This window comes from Marmota marmota, unplaced genomic scaffold (genome assembly GCF_001458135.2).
Source record: "Marmota marmota marmota unplaced genomic scaffold, marMar, whole genome shotgun sequence".
Classification (NCBI taxonomy): Eukaryota; Metazoa; Chordata; class Mammalia; order Rodentia; family Sciuridae; genus Marmota; species Marmota marmota.
The window spans coordinates 70,659,736-70,676,814 of record NW_026000026.1 but is presented as its reverse complement, the minus strand read 5'-3'; the positions used below and the strand labels follow the sequence as shown (position 1 = coordinate 70,676,814).

At 37.0% G+C, this 17,079-nt stretch overlaps 1 protein-coding gene across 8 annotated transcripts in view; it reads right to left on the bottom strand.

The window, feature by feature from the left end:
* Positions 1-3,714: 3,714 nt before the first annotated feature.
* Positions 3,715-17,079, bottom strand: part of Matr3 (matrin 3) — a 34,871-nt gene continuing 21,506 nt past the window's right edge. For 5 of the 8 annotated variants that reach the window (XM_048811632.1, XM_015484674.2, XM_015484684.2 and 2 more), the window contains 9 exons: positions 15,805-15,930; positions 15,190-15,315; positions 14,875-15,042; positions 12,828-12,959; positions 12,288-12,331; positions 11,816-12,191; positions 9,132-9,498; positions 8,519-8,640; positions 3,715-4,929 (listed from right to left, as the gene is read on the bottom strand). In XM_048811632.1, the coding sequence (XP_048667589.1) occupies positions 4,879-4,929; positions 8,519-8,640; positions 9,132-9,498; positions 11,816-12,191; positions 12,288-12,331; positions 12,828-12,959; positions 14,875-15,042; positions 15,190-15,315; positions 15,805-15,930 (1,512 nt within the window). In that variant the 3' untranslated portion in view covers positions 3,715-4,878. The remainder of the gene's footprint in view (positions 4,930-8,518; positions 8,641-9,131; positions 9,499-11,815; positions 12,192-12,287; positions 12,332-12,827; positions 12,960-14,874; positions 15,043-15,189; positions 15,316-15,804; positions 15,931-17,079) is intronic. The other 3 variants (XM_015484689.2, XM_048811634.1, XM_015484702.2) reach the window with 1 other exon arrangement.

Here is a 17,079-nt window from a genome sequence, read left to right as displayed (position 1 = left end):
ACTAGTTTTTTATTTCTATTTTTTTTTTTAGAATTTTTAGTTGTAGATGGACACAATACCTTTATTTTTATGTGGTGCTAAGGACTGAATACATCACTATCACATGGAAACCCATTTAAAATGCAAAAATTACTGCCAGACACAGAGGCACATACCTCTAATTCCACCTGCCAGGAAAGTGCTCTACCAGTGAACCATAACCGCAGCCCCTGGTTTTAGCTTTTTAAAGTAAGGAATCTAGTATTATATAACTGTTAACCAACCATTCCAGGCACCTGGTTACAAATGCCAAGCACAAACTGTATTTTGGGTCCTGGGGATTTAACCCAGGGGTACTTTACTACTGAGGTATACCCCCAGATTATTTTGACAGAGTCTCTCTAAGTGGCTTAGAGCCTGAGTTGCTGAGACTGGCCTCAAACCTGCAATCCTCCTGCCTCAGCCTCCAAAATTGTGCCTGGGAAAAAAACTCCCCCCCCCCTTTTTTGTACTAAGGATCGAACACAGGGGCACTTAACCATATTCCCAGTCCTTTTCGAGACAAGTTCTCACTAAATTGCTTAGAGCCAAATTGCTGAAGCTAGCCTCAAACTTTTGATACTCTTGCCTCCACCTCAAGAGTGGCTGGGATTACAGGAGTGCACCAGCACACCAACACTACAAACACTTCTTCAGATGTAGGTACAGCAATAGATCTCTGGATGATCCCTAATCTTTTACATCACCATCACATGGAAACCCATTTAAAATGTAAATTATTGCCAGACACAGAGGCACATACCTGTAATTCCAGCTGTTTGGAGGCTGAAGCAGGAGGATCAGAAGTTTAAGGCCAGCCTGGGCAACTTTTAGAAAAACCCATCTCAAAATTAAAAAGGGCTTGGAGACCCAGTGGTAGAGTGCTCCTGGGTTCCAAAATGCAAATTATCAGTATTTATTCCAAACTCAACAAATTAAAACTCTGGGTCATGCACTGTTCACACCGCCAGGTAGTTTTGATGTATATTAACATTTGAAAACCACTGGTACTTTCTTGAGTCCTCCAATGGTTGTAAGAACTTTCATCAGTGGATGGGTCCTTTAAATAGGGGTTGTGGCTCAGCGGTAGAGCACTTTTTTTCTCGCGTATGTGCAAGGCCCTGAATTCCATCCTCAGGACCACATAAAAATAAACAAAATAAAGGTACTGTGCCCAACCAAAATATATATATAATATACTTAGCTCAAAAATTGGCTCAGGGTCCTTTGTCAGTGAATACAATCTCAAACCCAAAACCATTAAACACTTGAACTAGCTTTCAAGTTATACTGAACTACATACTATGATGGATGGAGACCAACAAGTGTCCTCATAGAGATGGCAGTACATCTTCTCTTTTGATGTACTGAGGATTCAACCCAGGGGCACTCAACAACTGAACTATGGCCCAAGTTTTTTTCAGACAGGACTTGACCTTGAATGTGGTATCCTCTTGCCTCACCTCCCAAGTATCTGGGATTACACGAACACCACCATACCCAGGTCATAGTAAAAGTTACAGTGCATGAGCTTTTATCAATTAACATGCAAAAAACAATGCTCAACTAATAAATTTGTTTTACATTCTTCTTTTCTAACCGTACTACCTGCCACATCACCTTAATGAAAGGGCCAGAGGTATCTCTTCCTCTTAGGAAATCCAGACAAGGGATGTTTTTTAGAAACAGGGCATAGTGGCACATACCTTTAAACCTACTTCCTTGGGAATCTGGGGCAGGAAGGTCACAAGCTAGAGGCCAGCTGGGAGATGCCCCTCCTTCTTCTGGGAAAAAGTTCTTTAAACTCATTATTTTAAAATCTAGGTGCTGGTGGTGTACACCATGTTCACAAATTCATCTTCCTGAATAGCAAGTTATCTTCAGAAAAAACCTTTGAAACAGGATTATGCTGCCCATGCTGGACTTAAACTCAGGCTTAAGTGATCACACCTTCCTAGTCTCCCAAATGGCTGTTACTGCAAATACAGAATGTTGTGCCCAACAAAATGGAATTACATTATAGCTACCCAACTGAACTGAAGCCTCGTCACTGAGGCCACTTGGTATCCCAATTTAACCAGCAATGAATTTAAGGGAAAATCATGTTTTTTTTGGTACTACAATTTAAAACCAGGGCCGCTTTAGCACTGTTCCCCTTAATCCCCCAGATAGGGTCATGCTAAGTTGCTGAGGCTGGCTTTTTTTTTTTTTTAATTATTTTTTACAGTAGATGGACACAATACCTTAATTATTTATTTATTTGTTTTTCGGCAGACACAACATCTTTGTATGTGGTGCTGAGGATCAAACCCGGGCCGCACGCATGTCAGGTGAGCATGCTACTGCTTGAGCCACATCCCCAGCCCCAATACCTTAATTTTTAAATTTAATTTTTATGTGGTGCTGAGGATTGAACCCAATGCCTCACATGTGCTAGGCAAGCACTCTACCAACTGAGCTATAACCTCAACCCATGAGGCTGGCTTTGAACTTGTGACCCTCTCGCTTCAGCCTCCTTGGTCACTGAGATCACAGGCATGTGCCACTGTGCTTAGCTAAACCCAGGGTATTTCTAAAAGCTTTCATCCCATTTCCAAATAAAACTGAAATCATGACAGGGAAACTGCTCTTAAACTGTACAATCAGAAGGTTTAAGTGTACAAGTGCCAGTCTGATCTGATAAATAGGTATTAGAAATGTACATTACTAGCAGCTTATTTATGAAAATTTAGGAATTCTACATGCTATCAGAAAAAAACTAAACATCTTTAAATCTAACAAAATCTACAATGTTGTACATAATGCTTTCTTCAGCTGCTGTTAGTTAAAAATGGAATAAAACAAGAGGGTAATTAGTAAAAGATAAAATTTAAATTGAAGTGAACTGGCAAGGATTTTTTGTGCATGTTACATTAAAATAGTAATCTACCCTTCAACCAAGGATAGTGTAAAAAAATAAAAATTTAAAGGGGGAGGGGGGGGAGCTGGGATTGTGGCTCAGCAGTAGAGCCCTTGCCCAGCATGGGCGGGAGCCGGGTTCGATCCTCAGCACCACATAAAAATAAAGGCATTGTATTGTGTCCATCTACACCTAAAAAATAAATATTTTAAAAAATTAAAAATAAATAAATAAATGGGGGTTAATGGGAACTGGAGATTGAACCCAGGAGCACTTTACCACTGAGCTACATATATCCTCAGTCCTTTGTTTTTTTTTTTTTTTAATTATGAGAAAATAAAAACTTTAGGCTTTCACTAAGTAACCAATTTTTGAGGCTGGCCTCAAACTCCTCATACTTCTGCCTCCCAAGTTACCAGGATTTGGGATTTTCAAGCATGTGCTGCTGCATCCACCTGGAAACCATAAAATTTTACCCAACTATTTGAAATATTGTTTAATATACTTCAGCTAGGAGTTTCAAATAATCACTACAGGTTTTATTTTTAAAAATTAAAAAATTTTTTAGACAACAGATAATTCAACACCAAGAATTCCTATATAACTATACTGAAAGGCTAGCAGAAGTAATTCTTGTTACTTCATGTCCCAATTCTATAAAGGTGTGGACATGACTAAACAAACTTTGCAATTTCTTCACCCTTAATGCTTTAAACCATCCCTCTTAAAAAAAAAAAAAAAAAATCCCAAAATACATTTTAGCTATGTAACAGGAACAAGAAATCCACCAGCACCAAAAAGTTTAAAATTCAGATCTTTAGTAGCAGTCTTTAGAACACTCACTCTAGATTAAAAAAGTAATAATTTGTTAAAGCATGCACAAAAGTGTAACAGTGAATAAAAATCACAACTGACAAATATATTGGTTAACATTCCAAACATGTATAACCAATGAACATGGCCTAGGATTTTTTTTTTATTGGTATTCACTTCAGTAACTTGAATCCACAGATATAAGCAGTAAATAACCAGAGTTACAAGTAAACACAGATTATACATGCAAATTTCTGTTCACAAAGGTCACATGTGCAGGTACATGAATTAGAAGCGTGCGTCTAGAATTATGGCCAAACTTTAAAATGCAGAAATGTTGAAATTACATCTTGAAAAAATGAAGAGATGGTCTACACACTTCAAAAATCAAATATTGCTTATACCAGCGATGTATGACAGCTATAGGATTCAAGTGACAAGCAGTAAATCTCAAGAAATTAATACTGGTCAAAGAGAACGGGAATATTTTTACATTTCACTGAAAATACATTGACTACTAGAATACAAAACCTAGCAGGAACTCAGGGAAAAATTACAAAATCTAAAGCCAATTACTTAATATTTCTTATTACCTAAACAACAGCATGACATTAAAAGAAAACTGCACCTGCATTTGAATTGCCAATTTCACATGAAATTCTCTAAAAATGGATGCAACCAAAACAGCTTCAAACTCCAAATGAAAAGTCTGCAAGGCTCAGATTAAAATGTGGAATGTTTCAGATGAAAGTAATAAAAATACAATTGTTTTTGTTCTTTATTGAATGGAATCAAAAATTGACATTTCTTTGAAGCTTGGAACGACTAAATTTCATTTCTCTGAATGGTTCTATGTTATCTTTTACTTAGTGGTGCAAGTTGTCTTAAAGTAGCTTATGGAGTCAGTCTCTACAAAGTACTTCTGTCTGTTGCCATTCTGATGAAACAAAAACTATTCTTCATTAACTTAACCGTATGTGTATTTTTTTTTGCTATAACACTTAACACATGAACAGACATCTATTATTTTTCCACTAAAACAAAAGAGTACAATAGTTTTCTTCTAACTATCAGCATTGTATTTAAAAAAGGTTAACATTAAAAACAAAGAACCATTGTTTTCTTTGAAATTAAGCTTCTTGAACATATTAAGCCTCCTTCTTCTGCCTGCGTTCTTCTGCCAATTTATTCAGAAATTTCTGAGAAGAAGAAAAAATTATAGAAATTAAGGCATGAAGAAAAACATTAACATACATTAATTCTAAAACATTCCATCCAAGCTTAGGGACCTGAGTAAAATTTAAACTAGAAATTTATTAATACTTCAAGAATGAGTTTATTCTTAAGTATACAAAACTCAACTGGTTCAGAGGACACCACAAATAAGGCATGGGGAAAAAAATGATAAATGTGAAAAATGTACTCTTCAATTATGCAATTAACCCTAACTTTTATAGATGAAAATACAGTCACATAGAATTGGTGCTACTCCAAGAACATAGATTGAGTAGGCACCTGTGCCACAAATATAGCTTGATGAGCCACCACTAAACTTGAGACTTCTAATCTAGAGTTCCTAGACATGAGCTCTACTAAAGACACCAATTCAAGCACAGAAATAATTTAAAAATCTAATCCCCAGTTGGGCTGGGGATGTGGCTCAAGTGGTAGCACGCTCGCCTGCCATGTGTGCAGCCTGGGTTCGATCCTCAGCACCACATACAAAGATGTTGTGTCCGCCGAAAACTAAAAAAAAAAATAAATGTTTAAAAATTCTCTAAAAAAAAAAAAATTAAAAAAAAAAAAGATGAAAGCCATGATGTGTGGCTTTCCTTTAAAAAAAAAAAAATACCAAAAGTTTCTTTACTTCTTTTGTTGAAATGTGTCAACTCTGTTACTGCAAATTGATGGAAGGCTTATAAGCTATTATATCCTTAAAGATAGAATGAACACCAATAACCCCCACCCCAAAAAACACCCCAATTATCAATTTATCATATATTAGCAAGGTACTATATTTCCTAATAGTTGACAATTTCTTTTCCTTTTTTTTTGTATTAGGGATTGAACCAAGGGTTGCTTTACCACTGAGCCACATCCTCCAGCCCTTTTTAATATTTTACTTAGACAGGATCTTGCTGAATTGCTTAGGGTCTCACTAAGTTGCTGAGGCTGATTTTGAACTCAGAATCCTCCTGCATCAGCCTCCCAAGCCACTGTGATTACAGGCATATGCCACCATGCCCAGATGACAAAATTTCTTTATTTGTAGTGCTGGGGAGTGAACCCAGCCAGGGCACTGTGCATAAGAGGCAAGCACTCAACCAATTGAGGTATATTCCCAGCCTGACAAAGTTTCCTTTAGATAAATAAAATACATTTCATTTATTTATTTTTTAAATGTGGTGCTGAGGATCAAACCCAGTGCCTCACACATGCAAGGCAAGCACTCTACCACTGAGCCACAACCCCAGCCCTGACAAAGTTCTTTTTAATAGAAGGAAATAATGAAATGAGCCACCTCCAAGAGACCAAATATGAGCACCTAGAAACCACTTTCATATTATTCCTATACTAATTTAATAAAAAAATCCCAGTGGCTTGGGAGTCTAGGAGGAGAATTGAGTTCAAAGCCAGCCTTAGCAACTTAGTAATGCCCTGTCTCTAATATTCATCCATTCGCTTGTTTGTTGTTGGCAGGCCTTTATGTGGTGCTGAGACTCGAACCCAGTGCCTCACACATGCAGGGAAAGAGTGCTTCCACTTAGTTTTCTAACCCTGAACAGCTTAAAATCAAAGAAAACAAAAATATTACACTAGGTTCAGTGGTACAGTACATGCTTTTAATGTGCAGGAGGGTTCCTGGGTTAAATCCCCACTATACACATACATGCACAAACACAACTGCAGTTACTGCTGAGAATAAACACCATACTTTTGTCATATTCATAATTGTAAGAGACATATAGGTAGCAAGAATAGTTATATTCGGGCTTGGGTTGTAGCTCAATGGTAGAGCACTTGCCTAGCAAGTGCCTAGCACCACATTAAATATAAATTAAAAAATAGGTATATTAAAAAGAAACAAAAGTGATGTAGGCAGGAACAATAATTACTTCTAAATAATTATCCATCTAGTCAACATAGAAAATGTTTTTGATAACTGACTGCTGTACAGGTTGAATGTCCCTTACCTGGACAGGTCCTAGGGATTATAAGTATTTTGAACTTCAGATTTTTGAATGTGTGCAAAAGCGTAAGGAGATATTGTGCACTGTACAAGACCCAAGTCTAAATAAAAAATTAATTTATATTTTATTTTATGAATACCTTATGCACATAGCCTGAAGGCAATTTCTTTTCTTTTTACTATGTGGTACTGGAAATTGAATCCAGAGATTCATTCATGCTACCCAAGTGTTCTGTCGCTGAGTTCTAGCTCCAGCTCCTGAAAGTACTTTCATATAATATTTTTAGAGTACCTTTGACAATGATCTACTACATGAGGTCAGGAGTGGAATTTTATACTTATAGCATCATGTTGGTTCTCAAAGTTTGATGTTGGATTTCCATATTAGGGACATTCAACATGTTGAGAGCTGGGGTTGTAGCTCAGAGGTAGAGTGCTCACCTTGTATGAGAAAGGCACTGGGCTTTGATCCTCAGCGCCACATAAAAATAAAAAGGTACTGTACATCTACAACTTAAAAATAACTGAAGAGTAGGGTGGGGTTGTGGCTCAGTAGGAGAGTGCTCGTTTAGCATGCAGGAGGCACTGGGTTTGATCCTCAGCACCACATAAATGTAAAAGAAGACATTGTGTCCACCTAAAACTTAAGAATAAATTTTTTTTTTTTTTTAAAGAGAGAGAGAGAGAATTTTAATATTTATTTTTTAGTTTTCGGCAGACACAACATCTTTGTTTGTACGTGTTGCTGAGGATCGAACCCGGGCCGCACGCACGCCAGGCAAGCGCGCTACCGCTTGAGCCACATCCCCAGCCCAAGAATAAATATTTTTTAAAAAATTGAAGAGTGTCATTACTGGGAAATAATGTTGGTAAAAAAAATTACATAGGGACATGGCATTGTACAAAGTTGATAAAGCCTTACATCATCTCACTTGGAATTTAGACCTCTAGCATCTACACATATTACCCACCATGTGTGTGGTGTTTTTTGTTTTTAATTTTTAATATTTATTTTTCAGTTTTCGGCGGACACAACATCTTTGTTTGTATGTGGTGCTGAGGATCTAACCCGGGCCGCACGTATGCCAGGCGAGCGCGCTACTGCTTGAGCCACATCCCCAGCCCGTGTTTGTTTATTTTTGGGTACCAAGGATGAAATCAAGGGTATTAAAACCACTGAGCCACATCTGTCTGTTGTCTTCTTTTAAATTTTGAGATGAGATAAGGTCTCCTTAAGTTGCTGAGGCTGGCTTTGAACTTGTGATCCTCTCCTGCCTCCCTGGGAGTACAGGTATGTGCCAAAAGGCCCAGCACATTTGCGTGTTTTTAATTATATCAGATAATTTATAATATAGCTAGTTATTACTAAATTTTCTTTATTTAATTGGAGTGAACTATGAAAAGAGGCTCAATAGATGTTTCTAGAATCCATTAAACTGCTTAAAGCCCATCAATTGAAAGAAAATATCTTCAGGCTAAAGCACTGCACTGGGTCCAGAAACACAACACATTTATTTTACTTATCTATTTTAATTCTGTAACTTAAATGATTTGTTAGTTTTCACCAAAGAGCTCTCCTCTTTTAGATTCAGCCTTACCTTTAATTTCTGATAATGAGGAAGGCTGCTGCAATGAGTATTCTTTGCAACTTCTTCATTTGTATAAAAGAGTGAACACAGCTTACAGTAAAACCCTGTTTTAGGTATCACATAGTCTATACCTAGAAACACAAACATACATTCTTACAAATTAAGTAAATTGAGTAGTCTCAAATTGTTTCTCCTATCAATATAACTTGAATCAGACAACATAACTGTGGGAAGTTCCATACGTCCTAAGCTATAAACAAAATAAACCCAAACCCACAATATTAATAGTTCAAGATCCCACCTAACTGTACTCTTAAAAAATAAAAGACAGAAATGTAACACGGAAACACTAAACAAAAAGCAATGAGTAGTTTTCTGAAAACTATGAGCAGAGAGAACACTGTGGAATAATAACATAATACAAAATCAAGAGACATGTGGAAGAAGAAAAGAGAATGTTATTACTTAGGTGTACGAACTATTCCCCACTGGAATAAACAAATCAAAAAACCCACAACAAGCTAGTTTAACATACTATCAAAGCTTATATTACATAAAAGCAAAATTTACATATTATTTTAGTAAGGGGGATAAGAGGGAATAACAAAGCCTTAAAGCTCACCAACAGGAACATTGGGCTGGTATGGTCCAATTCTATACTCATCTGGGATTGTATAGTCTTCCTTGTTTTCTTCACTTTGGCCATCTGCATTTTCACTTGTATCTTTGTTGGGGTCATCAGCAGTCTCAGCAGATTCAGCACCTGGTTCTGTATTTTCCTCATTTTTTATTCCATTTTCCAACGCTGCTTCATTTTCTTGATCAAGTTCCTCGATCTTGTCCACCTTAATTTCAACCAAACCATCATCATTTTTGTCACCAGATTTAAATGCCATGCCCGATTTACGAAGTTTCTGAAGTTCCGAATCTTCCTCATCACCAACCTCATCTAGAGTGACAAAACCTTCCATACTCCCTGGGAAACGACGCTGTTAAGAAAGACAAATTTACTCTGCAACAATTATCCTGCAGCATCCCTTCCATTTGTTTTACTTGAACGGAAAGGGATAGCGCGTCTTTTGTCTTTATTCAATTCTCTCAAAATGCTAACCTTTTCCTTCCACTTCCCCCAAATCACGTGTAACTTTTTTTTTTTTTGTGGTACTGGGGATCAAACTAACTCAGGGACACTATATCAATGAGTCATATCTGCAGCTTTTTATTGGGGATGGGATACCAGGTTAGATTAAACTCAGGAGCACTCAACTACTGAGCCACTATTTTGTATTTTATGTAGAGACAGGGCCTGAAATTCTTAGCACCCCGCTTTTGCTTGAGGCTGGATTCGAACTCAAGATTCTGTCTCAAGTCTTTTGAGCTGCTGGGATTACAGGAGTGTGCCATTATGCCTCCCCGCAGCTTATTTGAGATTTATTTTTTATTTTGAGGGGTTCTGCTAAGCTGCCAAGGCTGGCCTCAAACTTGGGATCCTCCTGCCTCAGCCTCTGGAGTTGTTGGGATTGCACCATTGTTCTTGGCACTGATGACTTTAACGACAATTTAGTTTGTTTCAAATTTAAATAATGGGGCTGGGATGGGGTTTAATGGTAGTGCTCTTGCCCAGCATGTGAGAATCCTTGGACTTGACTGTAAGTACTGGAAAATAATAAAGAATAGGGCTGGGGATGTAACTCCGTGGCAGTGAGTACTTCATCAACAGATGTGCCACATCCTGGATTTCATCCCCAGCACCAAAAACAAAAACTAATGAAAGGCCTGACTCACACAAAGAAAGTAATTGATATAAGACTATTCATTTCCACACTTTCTGAGACTATTATGCTGCTAAGATGTGTCACAGAACCGATTTGATAAAAGCAGTTGAGTAACATTCTCTGCAAGACAATACCTTGCAATACAACTTTTGTTGAGAAAACCCCTCAAGTTTGATACAGTGTAATCATTAAGAAAACAAGTTCTGCTGCATGACTATTTAGGTTTAAATTTTGGATCTACTTTTTAGAAGCAGTACAAACTATGACAAGTTATTGAACTTCTCCAGAATTCAATTCCCTAAATTTAGAAATGGAAAAGGGCTGGAGAGCGTAGCTCAGTGACACAGTGTTTAGCTAGTGTCCATGAGGTACCAGGGATTCAATCCCCAGTACCACAAAAACAAAAACCCTGATTTATGGAAAGGGGTTAATAATGGTACCTACTGCATGTTTACTGTGAGGATTTAAATGCACATATATAAAGAGCTTAGAAAAATTTACGGCATTTATTAGTGCTCAATCATTAACTTTCTACAAGGGTAAACATTATTACACAATGACCATATACTTCAGGCAGAATAATAAACTAATATATAAGCTGTGTGACCAAGCCATTAAAACTCACAGGTTGAAAGGAAATATTAAGTCTTCTTTCATTTTTGGTACTGGGGAACTGAACCTGTGAGTGCTTAAGCACTGAGCCACATCCCCATCCTTTTTTATTTTTTATTTTGATACAGGGTCTTGCCAAGTTGTTAGGACTATGAACTTGCAATCCTCCTGCCTCAGCCTCAGAGTCACTGGAACTATGGGCATGTACCACCATACCTGGCAGTATTTCTTTTCTTTTTTTGAGATGGGAAACTCAATGTTGCCTAGGCTAGCTTCAAACTAAAGATCATTCGGCCTCAGCCTCATTCCCAAGCACCAGGAATTATAGGCATGATACCACACCACACTTATCTTAACCCTCATTTCACCATGTCATCATTTTATCACATTTTATCTCAACATGCCAGGGTTGTGGTACTGGGGATCATTTTGCTTTTTAGCATGTAATAAATTTTTATATTTATATCCTTATATATAACTTATTTTCTAGTAAAATTGTTTTTAAATCAAAGTACCTACTAAGCCCACATTTCTCAAATAGGATAAATTCTTTAAATTATGTTTGGACAGTTAACCTACTGCAAACTCAAACCCCATCTTTTTTTTAATATAAGCTGTACTCTAAGGATGTCCTAGGAGTACTTTTATATGACCACTATAATACAGAAGAATACGTAAGTTATGACTCATTACTAAGAAGTTCTCTTTTCAAATTAGCTGCTTCTTTGTTAGAACTACAATAAAATGTTCTATTTATTTATTGCAGAGATTTTACTTAAATGTTTTTATATCTTTTTGTTTTGTTTTTCTGATACTAGTAACATATTTCTCATTATTGGGCCCTGCTTCAGTAAATAATCTGAAAAAAATTATATATATTATTCTATAAAAACAATTCAATATAAAATCTCTTATTTACCTTTTTAAGCTTTTTCTTTGCTGCTGCTGAAGCACTTGCATTTGCATCTTTTTTTACAGCTTTATCTGAAGGTTCCTTTTTCCCATCAGAAGTCACATCACCTAAATTAGCAAGATCAGTCTCATCTCCCACAGAACTGCCACTTTCTAGAAGTGCTGCTGCTTCTTCTTCATCTACAAGTAGCTCATCTTCAGATTCCAGAAGCATATTAGGTTCCTGTTCTGTCTGGTCATCCTTTGCATCTTTCTCGCCATCTTCACCTGACTTCTCTTCTTGTTCTTTACCTTCAGTTGTACTTTCAGTCTTCTGAGAACCATCAGTTTTAGATTTCTTATCACTTGGAGATTCTTTGCCATCTGGAGAATAAGATCTTTTTCTGAAATTAAAAAGATGCACCACAATGAATTTTGGGGGGTTGGAAAAATAAAAATTTAACATACTAATGCATAAAAAATATAAAAAGTGAAATTACCGGGATTTGTCTTTTTTCAGTAAGTCAATACCTCGGTTGGGAATCTAAAAAGAGAAGAAACATTTTGCAGATGTGAAATAATTGCATCAACATATACTCATTTATAGAATATATGGTCATCCATTAACATCTGGTGGCCATCCTTACATAATTAACTCATTCAATCCCTGTTACCATGCCCAAGAACTCAAACTGAGGATACTCAGTTCATCAAAATCACCAAACAGAGTGTATAATAAACATTCTGGTAACAAGCTGTTCAATCAAAATTTTAGTTATAAAGACACTTCTGCTACTAGAGAAAACCAGAAAAAAGGGTGTTGTCTTTCAATAATCAAATCTTATAAAAATCTGAACAAGAATGCTGTGGTATCAGCTGGCTGGGCACAATAACGTGCACAAGTAGTCCACCTTCTTGGGACTAAGGTTGAGGCATAAGGACTACACGAGTCCAGGAGTTAGGGGCCAGATTGTGCAATACAGCCAGAGTCTGTCACTTAATAAAAGTTTTTTCATGATGAGAAATCAAGCAGTACATACCCTCAGTACTAGTTTTTTATATTTCTCAGAAAGGTCAACCTTAACACATCTCCCCTGAAACCAAAGGGCTTTTTTCAGACAATGGTCAACCATTGCCATTGCATCTTCTCTGGTCTCCATCTCAATAAAGGCCTAAAATAAAGAAAACCCATTAAGGATATCAATTCTCAGAACTGTACAGTAATATCTGTTCTATTCTCATTAGGAAAACTAACATAGCAACACTTTTAAAAAACCTGAGCCACAATGAAAAAAGGCAGTGGACAACCTATCAGGTTTATGAAGTCCCTAAATTCACTATAGCATCAAAGAAAACCATTTTTAAACTGGGTGCAGTGGCTTGGGAGGCTGAGACAAGAGGATCATGAGTTGAAAGCCAGCCTCAGCAAAGTCGAAGCACTAAGCAACTCAGTGAGACCTTGTCTCTAAGTAAAACACAAAAAGGGCTGGGGATGTGGCTCAGTGGTTAAGTGCCTCTGGGTTCAATCCCTAGTACCAAAACCAAACAAACATAAAACCATTTTTATGCAGTCTTTCTGCAAAAAAAATTAAAAATAAATAAATAAACTTAGTAGATATTAACACAGATAATATAAGAAAAATAAAAAAAATCTAGAAAACTCAAAATGTTGAGCTAGAAAGCAGTAAAAAGACACTCTCCAATTTTTTTTTTCTTGGAGGGGGGCTGCTGTGCATTGAACCAAGGGTAATCTTCTACTGAACTTACTTCAAACCTCTGAATTTTTTTTTTTTTTGGGGGGGGGGGTGTACCAGGGATTGAACCCAGGGGCACTTAAGCATGCATGGCACCACATCCCCAGTCCTTTTATTATTTTTGGTGATGGGGATTGAACTCAGGGGCACTGGACCACTGAGCCACATCCCTAGTCCCATTTTATATTTTATTTAGAGACAGGGTCTCATTGAATTGCTTATTGTCTTGCTAAGTAAGGGTGGTTTTGAACTTTCGATCCTCCCATCTCAGCCTTCAGAGCTGCTGGGATTACAAGTGTGTGCCACCATACTGCGCCATGGCTAGCCCCGGCCCTTTTAAAAAATATTTTATTAGAGCGGCTGGGGCTATGGTTAAGTGGAAGCACACTTGTCCTGCATGTGTGAGGCACTGGGTTTGAGTCTCAGCACCACATAAAGGCCTGCCAACAATGAATAAATAAATAAATAAACAAGCAAGCAAGCAAATGGATGAATATTAGAGACAGGGCATTACTAAGTTGCTATGGCTGGCTTTGAACTCAAAATTCTCCTTCTAGACTCCCAAGCCACTGGGATTATAGGATGTGTCATTGCCCCTGGCTATCAAATCTCTGGAATACAAGCATGGGACAATTTAGCCATTAATTTCAGATTTGGAAAAGCCTATAATATATTTATAAAACACTCTCAATGAGACAGGAGCAATAGAGAGGTGCTAAGCAACTCTGTCTCTACAAATAAAATAGGGCTGAGGATGTGGCTCAGTGGCCGAGTTCCCCTGAGTTCAATTCTAGTACCAAAACAAACAAGAAAAACCTCCAAAACAAACAACAAAACACCACACCTTCAAACAAGGTTAGTTTGATTAGAAGTGGGTGTTATCAATTTGGTAACATAAAACAAGAAGCCAAACTGCAGCCTGAATTTGCTGGGATTACAGAATCTCAGCAAACCTGGAGACTGAAATAGGAGTATCACACTTTGAGGCCAGCCCCAGTCAACTTAGCAAGACCCTATCTCAAAATACAAAAATAAAAAGGGCTGTGGGCACAGGGGATGTAGCTCAGTGGTAGAGTTCCCTGGGTTCAAAACCAGGACTACATAAAACAAAAACTAAAAGCTTTTTATTACCAGAATTTATTCAATGCTTTGTATGCATACCTACTATGGGGAAAATAAATCTCAGTCATTATATGGCTAAGAAGACATATGTATTTTCTTTTTGGTACTGGGAGTGGAATCTAGAAACTTACACATTACACAATGGCTCAACCACTAAGCTATATTCTCAGCCAAATGAAGTATCTTAAAAAGTAATTTATGAATTTATTACCTGACTTTTCATCCTCATCAATATATAATTCTTTATTTTCCCATACGGCTCAGCAAGCTTAAGGACAGCACTATCAGAATAGCCAGAATGGGGTAAATTGCTGAGGTGTATCACACGTCCAAGCTCTTGCTTTTGATCAAACTTCTGATCTGGCTTCCCTTCAGGTTTCTTTAAAAGGGGAAAAAAGGAAAGGAAACTGTTGGTCAATCCTATTTTTTTAAAACAGCAATTTAAAACAGACAAAGTTAATAAAATGATGTATTGAGTGGTTACCTATATATAACCTGGAGGGTTAGGGGAGGGGGGAGAGGATACCTTTATTCTTTTATACTTCTGGGATAAATGAACTCTCACTGGTTTGCCAAATACTAATGCTGGTGTGGTTGTATAATAATCCACTGCAGCCTGAGCATCTTCTGTTGTTGCCATTTCAATAAATGCCTAAAATTGTTAAAAAAAAAAAATTTTTTTTTTCAATAGATGATATTTCCCCAACATTTCTAGATGTTACATTTCATCACACCAAATAGGAAGCACTTTCAAGAAATGTAAACAAAAGACTTGTGTTGACAATTTGCTGTTTTATTAAAAGTTACCCGAAACTATATTCATGGTATTAAACTATCATTAACTATGCTCATTGCTGAAAAATGATTTAGCATCATTTAGGACATAGGTCTGAAAAAGTTTTCCAAAGAATTTTACTTTTATAGTAGTATAATAACAATACTACTACTTACAGATCACAATATACAAAGTTTCTAATAATCAATTACTACTAGAATATTGAGATATTCAACTATTGGCTTTTCCTTTATTACATTCCCAGTCCATGATTTATATACATGGATTTCATTCCTTTTCTGATTCAATATCAACTAAGAAAATACCTTAATGGTATTAGTAAACAATGCTTATTTCAATTCATACCTCATTAATTTTATTTAGAATCAGATGATTTGAAATGACTCCAAAAGGTTCCACCAGCTGCAACAGTTGGTACCTCAAGTTTTTCCCTCGCTGAAAATCCATGATGTGAACAACTCGGCTAGTTTCCTATTCATTGGGGAGAAAACTCAAGTCAATGTGTGTGTGTATATATACATATATTTTATATATGGTACTGGGGACTGAATCCAGGCACAGAGCCACATCCTCAGCCCTTTTTACATATTTTATTTAGAGACAAGGTCTCAATGAGTTGCTTAGGGCCTTGGTAACTTGCTAAGGCTGGTTAACCACTCAAGACATCAAGTTGCTTGAACTTGTGATCCTCTTGCCTCAGCTTCCCGAGCTGCTGGGATTACAGGTGTGCCCAGCTGTAAGTTTTTAAAAAGCCAACAAGAGCCAGGTGCAGTGGTAGACTGCTGTAATCCCAGAGACTTGGGAAGTTTAAGTAGAGGCAGAGGCAAGAGGATTACAAGTTCAAAACCAGCCCCAGCAAGTTAGCAAGACTCTTGTCTCAGAATAAAAAGCTGGAAGTGACCCAGTGGTTAAGAACTCTTGGGTTCAAATCTCCAGTACATATAAAAAACAGAAACAAAAAACCCAAACAAAAAACAAGCAGCCAGGTGTGGTGGCGCATGCTTATAATCCCAGCAGCTTGCAAGGCTGAAGCAGGAGGATCATGAGTTCAAAGCAAAAAGGAGGTGCTAAGCAACTCAGTGAGACCCTGTCTCTAAATAAAACACAAAATAAGGCTGGGGATGTGGTTCAGTGGTTGGGTGCCCAAGTTGAAAAAAATCCCCAGTACCAACAAACAAAAAAAGAAGAAGGGACTGGAGTTGTAGTCCAATGATATAGAGCACAGACTTAGCAAGCTCAAGGTTCTGGAGACTGAAGAAGTTAAAGTAACATGAAACACATCATCCATTAGAATTTTATAGTCTAATTAACCACAAAAGTATTTAACGTTCCAGAATTTTAAAACTTCATAGTAATTTAAATGTCACTGTAATAAATTCTTTCTGCTTAAATCCAAGTGGTTATAATGATCACCAAGGTTTTCAGTCTCTATTGTCTTTTAAATAGAATGTTGTATACATAACTGGGTAGCAAGTTCCTTAGATGCCAATTCAACGTGAGATTTTTTTTAAAGACTGTGTGGTATACCAGTCACTTAAAAATCTAATGATTTTCAAACTGTTGACACTCTTCCTATAGGTAAGAACCTCAATGAAAATTAAATTAGTAAGTATTTACGTT